Genomic DNA, 13,682 nt, shown 5'->3' with positions numbered 1-13,682 from the left:
TCTCCTGCAATTATTCTCATACAAAAGGAGCATATAGATATAACAAACACACAAAGATACACAGAGAAATATAGGGCAGACAGTTTGTTCTGCATTTGATTTATATAATGCCTATAATAGTCTATTAAGATTAAATTATCCACATTAGAGGATGCCAAAAAATAAATTAAAGTAATAAAAAAATAAAGTAGAAATGTAAATATCAGCCAATGATCAATGCTTACTCTGCCTTGAGTGGTTTGCATGTATTATGACAGAATTCTCCTTGCAACACTCTAATGGGTGTGTTATTATAACCTCCTTTATATTCATATTATGGGAATGAATTCCAATTTAGAAAAATTAACTCACTCAAGATTACATACTAGGAAGTGGAGTCGCGAGTGTTTGAACCGAAATCTCCTGAAATTCACAATCACCATGTAGTTCTGCCTCTCTGGTGAGATAGGAAATTCAGACCCTAACAGAGCGCCTAGTGTGTGTCCAATGCCTGTTCTTTCTTGCTAACAGATCTCCCATTTGTTTGTTTAAGCCACTAATATTTAGATATTCTATTATGCAGTACATTTAATCTCCAAATATTATAATAAAATAGATCACCATAAAGGAAAATGATTACATTGTCCTGGCAAATTAAAAAATAAATGTATTTTTAAATCAACACAAGAACAAAAATCCAGCTATATGACACTTCCAAGAGACATACTTAAGAGGAAATAAGAAAGAAAGATTGAAAGAGAGCTGGGCAAAGATATCCTAGTCCAGTAGGAATACAATGAAAACAGGAGGATCAGTGTTACATGCTAATATTGCATCCTAAAATATTCCAGCAAAAGCAAAACAAAGCCAAAAACAATACAAAATTTGGCAAAAATGGATATTTCATATTGATGAAAGGCACTATCAACCAAGAAGATACAATAGGTGACTTTGTATATCAGTGGATATCGTGTAAGAATATATCACTCAAAGTCTGCTGGAAATACATGACAGTCAATAAAACTAAAAATTTGTAAATGAAGCTGTCTGACATGTCCCTTTCAATCATTCAGCAAATAATTAAGGATATGGAAAACACATATAACATAATTAGTATTGCTTATACATCAAGTAGTCTTTCAAAATTCCATTACATGGTAGTAAAAATTGATCATGTACTAGGCAACAAAGAATTTCTCCATAAATTCCGTGAAGTAGAAATCATAAAAGCTTTGACATTCTTGGACCATAAATTTCTACCAAAGTAGAAAAGATAGCCACTCTATCCCCAATCGAAAACCCCTCCATCCGAGGAAAGTGAAAGCATACAACATTTCTCTAAATAGATAATGTATCAAACAAGAAACTAAAATTAAAATTTAAACAACTTAAAAGATGAATTATGCATCAAGAAAAATAAGAGCATTACTTGCCAGAGTCTCTGAGATATAGCCAAAGAAGTACTCTGAGGAAAAAATTCTGATACAATTAATTTCAACTCAAGAAGCTGGAAAATTCGGCCAGCCCAGATGGCTGTTTCCATGGTGAAGGCTGTGCAAGATGGTGGGACCTAGCCTGGGCTTGTGGTGCTGTCCCGTGCCTCTGGGCTAAGTCGAGGGAGATGATGAAACTCTGGTCCTGAATACAGGGATACCCAGACTGACAACAAATATTACCCCAAGCCCATGGCCAAGCTGATCCAGAGGGCAATGGATGAGCTGGATCTCAGAAAGACACTCATCAAAGCTGCCCCAGCCAAGAACACAAGTTCTGTGTTGGAAGATCCAGTGGTCCAGTGAATTCATCAACACGATGTTGGAAGGAGGAAGTCAAGTACAGCCAGATCCTTCAGGACACAGACTCAGGGAACTATGGACAGGAGAAGTTTGGAAAGTACCACACTGCTTCTGCAAAGGAAGGGGCAAGTGTCCAGCCCAACCCCCACACCATCTTCCACCAACCACTGAGGAACTTTCCTGGGGTGCCAGCCTGGGATGGATCAGGTACACACCCTCCAGGGGGCCATTTCTACCAAGTCCCTGTGCCCCTCATTGACCAGCCACTTCCTGGCCTTGAAGGGGATGATTACTGACAGCCTGGACAAGGCATGGATGTGGATGCCAGATGTGAGGGGCGTTACTGCTAGAGGTGCTGGGTATCTGCAATCAGGGTCAGTAATTAAGATAAAGTGCCAAGTGCATGAGACATCCAAGACTAGTCACTGCTGGTGACAGAGGCAGGTAGAGGCTCCAGGGGGAAGGAGCCCAGGCCCCTCTGCCAAAGCTAACAGTGTGAGCCACTGCCACTGAAAACACCTGTCCTGAGGATGTTCTTTTTAAAGGGCAAGCTTCACAAGAACCATCGAGCAATGTGTTTATTACCCATTAATCCTTTTTGCCCTGTGGGCTAGAATTAGCTCTCCCTGCCCCATCTCCTTGCAAAGAGGAAATGTGGATTTAGGGATTCCTCCCAAGAAACTGAGGGCCCAACTAGACTTCTCTTTCCTCAGCTTGGGTTGGACTTTCATTTCTTGTTTTTTTTGTTTGTTTGTTTGTTTTTGTTGAGACAGAGTTTTGCTCTGTTGACCAGGCTGGAGTGGGTGGTACAATCTCAGCTCACTGCAGCCTCAGCCTCCTGGCCTCAGGCAATCCTCCCACTTCTGCCTCTCACTTAAATAGCTGGGACCACAAGTGTGTGTCACCATGCCTGGGTAATTATATTTATTTTTTGTACAAATGAGGTCTCACTATGTTGCCAGGCTGGTCTCAAACTCCTGGGCTCAAGTGATTCTACTGCCTCAGGCTCCCAAAGTCAAGGGATTATAGGAATAAACAGCCATGCCTGGCCAGGATGGACTTTTGGATGGTAAGAGGAAGCAGTTTGGGTACCAGAAAAAGTTATGAGAAAATGCTCATCCTGAACTGGTGGTGTAGCATGTGATAAGTTCATATAACTGACTGAAGGGGGAGAAAAGGAAAATTAAGATAAATTGGAAAAAACAGTACTAAAATTAAGAAGGCTAAGGAAGATATTAATTACACATAACGTGTATGTGTATAAATTGTACTCACACACTGAGGTATATATGTATTTATGTATGTAGAATTAATGAATAAAGCTACTTTTTCATGAGACTAATGAAACATATACATCTCCAAAAAGGCTAAATGAGACCAAAAGGAAGGAACATGACCCATGAGGACAGGGGAAGAAGGGTGCAAATTAGAGAAAAAGAGGCATACCAAAAAAATAGGTTCTTTCTAATCAAAGCTGGAATTTAATCTGTGGGGCCATCAAGGAGACAAAGTTGTCTTCTCCCTGTTGGCTCCTCTTCTTTGGAAAATGACCTGTGACTTGCTTTCATTTAAAACAAAGGTGACTATATTATTTATTATCCGAACATATAGACTTTTTTTTTTTTTTTTTTTGAGAGACAGAGTCTCGCTCTGTCACCCAGGCTGGAGTGAAGCGGCATAATCTCAGCTCATTGCAACCTCTGCCTCCCAGGTTCAAGTGATTCTCCTGCCTCAGCTTCCTGAGTAGCTGGAATTACAGGTGAGCACCACCATGCCTGGTTAATTTTTGCATATTTAGTAGAGACGGGGTTTCACCATGTTGGTCAGGCTGGTCTCGAACTCCTGACCTCGTGATCCGCCTGCCTCAGCCTCCCAAAGTGCTGGGATTACAAGTGTGAGCCACCATGCCTGGCCATATATAGACTTTTAAGAATAAAAGAGGCTCTATTAACAATTACACTAGGACAACTAGAAGAAATCTGTGTTTACAATCATCCTAGTTACAACATAAAATGTCATGTTGATTAGTAATTACTGCTTAATGCCTCTAACAAATATTGTTTCCAATAATAAACAAATGGAAAAATGGGAGAGCACATTTGAAATCTCAAGATAGGTGCAAGAAACCAAAAAGGAATCTAAATTTCCTGACATCTGCCTTGAAATATTATTTTATATATTTTTTTCTGGATTGAATTGTCATAATTTTTATTAAACAACATATTACAAGCTGATCATTACAAAACACAAAAAGTAAAATTTTATAAAAAATTCATCCATGAGATGGATTTTTCTTTTTATTTATTTATTTATTTTATTTTTTATTATTATATTTTAAGTTCTAGGGTACATGTGCACAACGTGCAGGTTTGTTACATATATATACATGTGCCTTGTTGGTGTGCTGCACCCATTAACTCGTCATTTACATTAGGTATATCTCCTAATGCTATCCCTCCCCCCTCCCCCAACCCCACAATAGGCCCCAGTGTGTGATGTCCCCCTTCCTGTGTCCAAGTGTTCTCATTGTTCAGTTCCCACCTATGAGTGAGAACATGCGATGTTTGGTTTTTTGTCCTTGAGATAGTTTGCTGAGAATGATGGTTTCCAGCTTCATCCATGTCCCTACAAAGGACATGAACTCATCATTTTTTATGGCTGCATAGTATTCCATGGTGTAGATGTGCCACATTTGGATTTTTCAAATTAATGTAGGTATTTATAGATATCACTTATTGTTAGAATGAGACAGGGTTCAACATCAATATTAGCCATAGTTTATGTTTATAGATGTAAGTCCTGAGATATTTTGTTTATACAAATATTAATAACAATACCTATATATGCTTATTATATGCAGAACCTATAAATATTTTACACTTATTAACTACTGTAATAATGACAACACTATAATAATGATTACAATGTTAACTCATTCTTATATTTTAGCTCATTTATTGAAATCTATAGATAGTATTTTTCATCCCCACTTTATAAATTTTACATTATATTTCTATGAGATTGTGTCAGTTTCCTTATGTAAAAAGCAGGTAATGATAGTGCCTCTCTTGAAAAACAGATTGTGAAATGGTAGTGGGGGAAAGGAAAACGAGCATGTGGAGTTTGCAGCTTCATCAATATTAGGAAGTAGAACCTAGGAAAGTTGGAGAACCGTTCCACCTGCCGACCCTTCAGAAACCTGTTGACATCCCTCCCTTTCTCACAGGGTGTATTCCTATTTGAAGACAGGATCTATGGACTAACCTGAATTCAGATCTAATTTTACCTCCACTGGCTTCACGAGCCATACACTTTACTATTCTCCACAAAGTGCCACAAGAACTAACACATTATTTCAAAATTTATATTTATAGATACAATTATGGGAGGAGAAGAGTATCCTAAGTGGCCTGAACACCTAAATAAAATAAATCTGACAATGTTGCTGAGAATTTGCAGAGCTTTGAAGGAAGAAACTCATGGCAGTAGGTACTTGCTTCTGGGGATAGGGGTAAGGAAGGAATTTAGTTTTTACTTTGTACTTTTAAAATATTGTATCATGTACATGAAAAGATAAACAATAATATCCATAAATGATCGGTGCAGAAAAAAACATAAACAAGGTAATCATCTGCAAAAAATTTTCTAGGAAGATAGTGTAGTGTTTCCCGCCAGTGTTTTCTTTATTCATATGATAATGATCTCTAAACTGTCTCATGCTACATACCAAAATAAATTCTTGATGCTTGATGGTATATTCAATATAAAATATGGAATAAGGAAAGGAAGTGGAAAAAAACAAAGATAAAGATACAGCTCATCTCAAGGTGGTGGAAAAGATTTATTTTATTTTCACATAAACAATGCATATAAAATATGAAGAGACTGATCTTTTCCAACATGTTTTATGTCTTTCTTATTTTTTTCTGAGGTTGCATTACATTAGGAAAATGAGCAAAAAACAGCAAAATAAGTAATTTAGTCATTCCAGACACCATTTTTGAAATATTCTTTCCCATTTCCAAATGAATTATGATGCTTTATTTGTGCATTTAGTTCTTCTGTATACTAAGGTTGACAACTGTTGTTGTTGCTAGGGGCTTAATTTATCTAGAGAGGATTACACATTCACAGAAAAGGTTATGCATTTACAGAAAGGATTTAAGGCAGAATACAAAAACACAAAATGCTAGACTACCTGAAAAAAAAAAAAAAAAAAAAAAAAAGAAGCCAGAGAAGCCAGAAAAACAGAATGTGAACATACAGTAGTGCTTAGGATGATGCTAAATTAGATACACTTGCTAAAAATAAGCCATAATTTTGGTTTTACATTTTCTAGCCACAAAGCAGTAGAGAAACACAGTCAGTTACATAATTAACAACACCACAAAATCTCAAAAAGGAATAAGATAATTGCTTGAGAATAGGATCATATTTGGAACTGAATTTAGAAGAAAATTTTTTTCCACAGGTAGTTGATACAACACACCTAACCCATAGATGCACTAAACATCAAACCCATAGATGCTACAGAGTTGATCAATACCTTGTCATATTCTATTAATATTAATAATATAGGAAGACCTCTAGAAGGCTTGCTTTTTTGAAGAGAATCTTTTCATTTGACTGTTGGAGTTCCCTTCTCACGTTCCTTCTTTCTCTTTTCCTCTTTCTCCTTTTCCTTTTTTTTTTTCCATCTTCCTATTTTCCTGTTCCTCCTTATTCCTTTTCTTTGTCTTCTACTGAGTGGTTGCTCATGTATTCTCCCTCAAAGTATTAACGGCGTTAGTTTGTAGGGTATATAAAAAATTTGCTATTTGGGGGAGTTTTCATGTAAGTGCTGTGTCTTTATTGGAAAAGAAAATGTAATGCTTTCTTTTCCATGACCTGGAGCCGTTTAATTAGCATTAGAGATACCTATTCCTTGAGAGTTTTATAGACTGGTCCTTGAAATCATCCAAGTCTCTCATCAAAGGCGCAAAAAGGAAGGGTGGTGATGATGATTATGGGTCTTTGACAACTTTGTTTTTTCCAGATATTTGGTCTGTTTAAATTCCTCCTTTTATGGACAGTTTTGGTAATTCATATTATCGTAAGAAATCATCTAGTTTTCAAAATTAATTGCATATATATATTTTCAATTTCCTTTTTATCTATACTTATTTTCTCATTTAAACGTCTTATTTCATATAGTTGTACTTTTTCCTTGTTTATAGACTAGCTATTGATTTCTCTGTTTCATTGTTTGAAGTAATCAGCTGTTTTATAACTCATTAATTTCTATCTTTTAAATTTATTCTGCTTAGATTTAATGTTTTTATTCTCTAACTTTCTGCATTTGATACTTAGTTCACTTATTTTAATTATTTTTCATTTATCAAAATAACTTTTTAATGTTTTACATATCTTGGGGTTATATTTTTGGTGCAGTGATGTTAATGATGTTATATCTTCTTTGTGGTTTGTTACATTTATCATTTCAAAGGTTATGGTTGAATTTTGTTGAATTTAAACTTATGTGATATTAAAATTGTATTCCTAATTTCTACCATCATTTTCCTGGCTTACTTTTGACAATTCCTTTATTTTCAGCCTTTAGTGCCTCTTGAACCTTAAAATATAATCAGACCATGTCAACTCATGCTTTAAGATCTCAGACATCCCTTTACCTTAGAATAGAGTGATTCCCTTTGAGTCTTTTAGCTCCTCCCTATGAATCTTAAGACACTGTGCCATTTTCCAGTCTCTTCTCAGACCTCGCTGTCCCCTGCCCTCCATGTCCCTAGCATAGGAGCCTCCTTCTGGTACTTGCAGTAAACTCTTGTGGAGCTCTTTGCCTCCACAATTCTATTCTCTCAATCTGGAACTCTATTCCCTTAATTCTTCAATTGCCTTATTCTTTGTCATGATGCTTTAGCTCAAATCTTACCTTTTTAGAGATTTTTTTCTCTCATCACTGTGATCTTACTCCGTAACAACCATACCTCACAAACACTTCACTCATATTTCCCTCATGGCATTCCTCATCTGAATTTATCTTATTTATGTATGTATGTAATTTTCATATCTACCCCCACTAGAATTTAAGTTTCTTAAATGCAAGTCTCTTGCCTGAACTTTCCACTATACCTAGAGTGTCTGCCTAGCATGTACCTGGCAAACAATAAATTATTTGTTGAAAGAAGTAAAAGAATAACAAAGGAAGGAAAGAAGGATAGAAGGAAGGAACTATAAGCCATTTTAAGAGAACTTAAAACTGTACTTGGGATCTCTAAGAGGCTCAGTTATGCCTTTGAATGCTACAGTATTTTTTTTTTTTAGATGGGGTCTCTCTGTCGCCTAGGCTGGAGTGCAGTGGCATGATCACAGTTCACTGCAGCACTGCAGCCTTGACCACCCGGGCTCAAGCAATCCTCCTAGCTCAGCCTCCTGAGCAGCTGGGACCACAGGTGCAGGCCAACACCCTGAGTTAACTTTTAAATTATTTGTAGAGGTGAGGTCTTGCTATGCTGCTCAAGCTGGTCTTGATCTCTTGGGCTCAAGTGATCCTCCTGCCTCTGCCTCTGCCTCTCAAAGTGCTAGATTACAGGCATGAGCCACCGCACCCGGCCTAGAGTATTTATTCTAATCTAAGCTTTACTCCTTGCCTCCTGCTGTTCCAACTAGATAATCACCAGCTGTTATAGGTTAAAATAATACAGTTTCCCTTCATTAAATAGTAAGTTTTATTGGTATGTAATTTTTCATCATTCCTTTCCCACCCACTTCCCACATGTAATGCTCATATGATGGATGTTGTAAGTTCCCTTCTCCCTCACCCAGTGACCTTGAATATATTATTCCCAAAGTTTCTCACACATACATGACTTGAACATTTGAAGACATCCTAACCAAGAAATCCCTGATATCATCAGAGAGAATTACAAAATCATTCTTCAATGGGTCATACCCACAGAGATTTCAGGAAAAGAGATAAAAAACTTTAGAAGACAGAAAAAGGAGAGGCACATTTCCAGATGATTCAACATTCCCTGCAGCTTCTATGAAAGCAGTTTTACTTAATACTTCCAACCAAGCTTTAGCAATTTATTATATTGGAATTAAATAGTAACTGGAAAAGAGCCATGTTTTTGCTAGTTATGAAAAACAGGATAATCTTTAGCTCACAGGAACCTACTTCCACCATAAGACCATCTGATGGCAGCATACCCCTAATTATGAATTTCATCTTTTCATATTTTAGATCAAACTACACTACTGAAAGGATGAGCAGGGCAATCTTCATTTATAGAGCATCTGCTATTTCCAGACAATGGGAAATAAACATTTCCATGACATAGTATGGACAAGAGCTCACTGTACTCTGGGAGAGACAGGCATGTGCACAGATAACTTTAATAGCAATGCTCAACGAATATTAAAGAAGCTAGAGGAGGAACTCTTAGCCTAATAAAGAGGTAAGGTTAGGATGCCCCGAGGAGATGATGCCCAAAGTGAGATTTAATACGTTCAAATTATTGAGATTAAAATAGGAAGTAGAGTGATAAATATCATAGAAGGACACTAAAGGCTAGTTTGCATAATGAAATAAAGAGGTCTATTGAAATTAAAGGAGAGGAAAGTAGCTATACATTTCAGGTCTGATTAGTTTACTAAACATTTTTTGAAAATATCTATGTGCACATCTATCTGCATATATAAGGAGAACCAAACGCTCACAACTATTGCCCTAACAAAGCTTTCTTCCTAATGGAAAGACTGAAAATGAATATAAAATATAATTATAATACATAATTAGTAATTATATAATTATAAATATATAATTAGTAAATATATGACTATAAATATACAATTATATAATTAGTAATTAACTATAATTAGTAAGAATATAATTACTAACAATTATATAATTACTCCATATAATATAATTACATATTATTACAGATAATGTATTATATATTATTAATAATATAACATTATTATGAAAAATAATGTCATAATATATAATATATATAAATACATATATTTCAGTAGTGTAGTTTGATCTAAAATATGAAAAGATGAAATTTGTAATTATATAATACATATTACAGATAATAATAATATAACATTATTAATAATATATCATATGATTTATATTAATATTATAAAATTATTACAATACAATTATTAGTAATTATATTCACTCCAGAGATAAACAAAGCAAGATAATGGGTAAAGAGCGGTAGACACAAGGAGGTGGGGACAAGGAGGTGGTGATATTATAGATAAGACGACCAAAGGAACATCAGTTGTTTACCTAGGGAATCAATTGATTTATACTGACTATAATCACACCTATGGCTACAGTTTGTTAGCAAGCTAACACTGAAAATGTACTTACCAACACTTGTCCCACAAAGGTCTGGGCCGAAAGCAACATTTCTATACGATCACGAAATTGTCCCTGGAAGTGGAGGCTTCTTACATGGTTCCTAGCGATGATACCTGATGTGAACAGTTCCTACAATCAAGACAAAGAAATTGACAATGTGAGCTGGATCTGAGAGAAAGAAATCTGTTTTACTTATGTTGATAGAGCCTCTTGTGATGGTATCAGTCGAAAATCACTCTATCTTGTCCAAACCAGGGAACCCTGAAGTTGCTTATTCAATATTTCATAAAAGGGATTTTACTGGATTTGCATTTTCCTGGTTTTCTGCACAGCTTTTTTTATACTGAATTCTGCAGTCTTCCTCCATGTCTTTCTCATGTATACTCAGTCCCAGACCCTTCAAACTGACATCGTTGCAATGATCAGAATTGGGAGCATCATGCTTCCTTCTGCTCTGGGTATAAGTGTAACAGTTTTCATCAAGATATGTGGACAAAGAAAAAAAGATTACAAATTGATTTTTTAGGTGATTACTTAAGTGTCCCCATTTTGTGAGAGAAGGGGGAGGTTTTCAGCAATTTTGTGTTGCTTTTAGTTTTTTGCCTGGTGTTGTATTCTGAAATTATAATCCTTCCTCACATTTATAGAATGTCTTTACTTATTATATTTAAATGTTACAGTAATCTCATATGATAAAGTTAGGCATGACTAAATAAATTTCATATTGATGTGGAAACCAAGGTATAGAGAAATTAAATGACTTTCCTAATATTAGGCAATGAGGAAAGGCTGGGGCCTGAGCTGGCATTCATTGTTTGTTGATAATAGTCTAGAACCATCACAAAGAAATACACGAACCAACTAGGACTACCCACACCAAGCTAGATGAGTCCCTCTGACTTTCAAAAAAGCTCATTTTATATGAAGCCAGGATTTAAAAATCACTTAATATTCTACTCATATTTTCTGAATGATAAGAAGGGAAGTCTCATTAAAAAACTCTTTGATAAAAGTTCACATCCTGATCAATGATTTGCCCTCTAATACACATGACTCATGTCTGTTTCTAAATGTTGTCTGAGAATTAATTTAAAAAAATACTAGGTATGACATTAATATAGAATACTCATTTGAATTCCATCATAAAATTGGAGCTACCTTCTGTGGAAAAACAAATTGGTCCTAAGATATAATAAAATCATATTTATAGATGTAATAAATGTTTTAAATGCACATTTAAGGAGAGAAATTTTAACTCTCCAAATAATTTTTAAGATAACTCTTCACAGTACACCTAGATTTCTGATTTTTTTTTTTTTTGCATTTGTCCAACTTCTCCAAAGGCTTAGAGAAAAACAGGTCACTCTTAATTTGATGTAACAAAACAAATCATTGAAAAGTAACTCAACTTGATCAAACTCCTTCCTCAAGATTCAAAAGCAGAATGGTACAGCATTCTGGTTGCTCAGGTTCACTTCTTAACATTTTGTAACATTTGCTAAATATTTGTAATTAAAGGGTACAGCTGGATCAAAGTGTAGATATAAATTACACCCAAAGTAAGAAATGAAAAATATAGGAAATTGAAAAATGTACTCTCACATTTTTGTAATCACACAAAATGAACATAATGGAGAAGAAGAACATTGCCTGGAGCAGAAGACTAAGAAGATTTAAAAATCCTACAAATTCAGTTGTGCATTAACAACAACAAAACAAGGTAGAAACCAGGAGGCAGATTTTTCATAGCTATTTACCCATAAGTCAGTATCCCAGAATTCTTTCTCCAATTATTGTGCCACTGCTTAAAATCCATAATGCAGAAATAATCAATAGAATAAACTTATTTAGGAACAAAATCTATAAGCTTCAATATTGGATAATTTTCAAATATGGAAAATAAAATTGCATATTACCCATAACCTTAAAAACTTATCAATTTATAAATTATATTTTATGTAGGTTTTAGCACTAAAAGAAATGTTTTAAGCAAATTTTCAATATTATGATGCACAGGTGAAATGTATTGTGTTATGGAAATTGCTATAATCTATTAGGGAAAGAAAGTTTGGGAAGCAAAATTGGAAACAAACTATACAGGGTATAGTAAAACTCTTCGCCTTTGACCTCTGGTAACAGAACATCCATTACACAGCATTTGAGAGCTTTATTTCAAGCTCTTAAGCTATGCCTTATCTGTATAATACATCATTTATTCTCATCATCATCCTTTGCCAGCTGTTATTCAACAACTTCAACTCCTGCTAAGCTTGTTTGGGTATAAGAAATGTCCTTGCATCTATGCCTGGATGGCACAGGCAGGTATGCATGGGCTTCTCTGCGTATGTGCAACTCAATGTGTTGTCTTCGTATGGTATACAAAAGGCAATGTACACGTCAGTACATATGCATTATGCATGAACAATTTATGAAAGCAAGGTTGACCTTGATGTCTTGTTCCCTTTCACCTCCTTTCTACGACCTAGCACAATTGTCTTGTTAAAATTCAAGATAGAGGCCTGGACATAATGTTTATGAACCTTTTTTTCAGAACAGTGACCTCTGTTTCCAGAGCTAACATTAATCATTATCCATACAAGACGTTGCTTTTTCCAGTGATGGGAGAGAGAAGATGCCTAGCCCTGTCTCTTCAGGCTTCAGAATGTGGCCTGAGGTCTGGCTTACCAACCTTTCTGAGGCACCAGGCCATAGAAGCTGACCCTGTTAGCTTGAAAAACTGAATGCAGCTTAGATCTTTTACTAAACACAAAACTACCCCAAACTCATCTCTGACTTCACACAGAGGGATCCCTAATAAGGAAACTGACCAACATAATTCCTGTTCCCCTGATGGTTTGCCATTTTTCAACAGATCTCCAGATCAGCCTGAAGATCAACAGGATGATGAGTCCACTGAAGAAGGTCACAAAGGAGGAGAGAATGAATGCTGCTTGGATCTCAGTTGTGCAGGACATTTTTGGCAAGTCTTCCCAAGTTTCATTTCATAGCTTAGTCTGAAACATGTTTGAGACATCAGTAGACGGAATTGCCAGGCCATTTGATGATGTCGTGGTCACCTGGTAACAATTCCAGTAATCAGAGTTCACTGTACCACAGTGTTCCAACATTAGGTGTGATAACCAGTGAGAGGTTCCAGGAACAAGGGTCTGCCAATCCCCCGGTGCCAGCTCATGGGTTGTGAATGAATACACAACTGGAGATGGCTGGGGCCTACAATATGAATAGTCAAAAAATCATAATCCTAGGTCAGATTGTTACTTTCTCTATGCCTGGAAGAAATCCCATTATCTGTTGCAATGATCAGCTGATTATCATTTCAGTTAATGCAGTCAAATAATTTCAAATCAACTCCTCTGGAGTGAAACAACAGCCAACTATGTGTGTGAATGAGTTGGTTCTCTATCTGGGAGGATGCCACGTGCTTAGTAGGCTTTGAAGGACAGAAGAGAGAAGTACTTTAAAGTTTTTGTTCATCCTTTATACAAAGGAGCAGATATGCAGAATGAATACAT

At 35.9% G+C, this 13,682-nt stretch overlaps 1 protein-coding gene across 4 annotated transcripts in view; it reads right to left on the bottom strand.

Moving 5' to 3' along the window:
• The window catches only part of KCNU1 (potassium calcium-activated channel subfamily U member 1), a 158,423-nt gene extending 145,256 nt beyond the window's left edge, over window positions 1–13,167 (bottom strand). For all 4 annotated transcript variants that reach the window (XM_055295949.2, XM_063610914.1, XM_063610915.1 and 1 more), the window contains exons 1-2: window positions 12,978–13,167; window positions 10,159–10,278 (exon numbers count right to left, since the gene is read on the bottom strand). In XM_055295949.2, coding sequence (XP_055151924.2) covers window positions 10,159–10,278; window positions 12,978–13,124 — 267 coding nt within the window. In that variant the 5' untranslated portion in view covers window positions 13,125–13,167. The remainder of the gene's footprint in view (window positions 1–10,158; window positions 10,279–12,977) is intronic.
• Between the last annotated feature and the right edge of the window lie 515 nt (window positions 13,168–13,682).

Source organism: Symphalangus syndactylus, chromosome 10 (genome assembly GCF_028878055.3).
Source record: "Symphalangus syndactylus isolate Jambi chromosome 10, NHGRI_mSymSyn1-v2.1_pri, whole genome shotgun sequence".
In the NCBI taxonomy this organism is placed as follows: domain Eukaryota; kingdom Metazoa; phylum Chordata; class Mammalia; order Primates; family Hylobatidae; genus Symphalangus; species Symphalangus syndactylus.
This window is presented reverse-complemented; position numbering and strand designations above follow the sequence as displayed.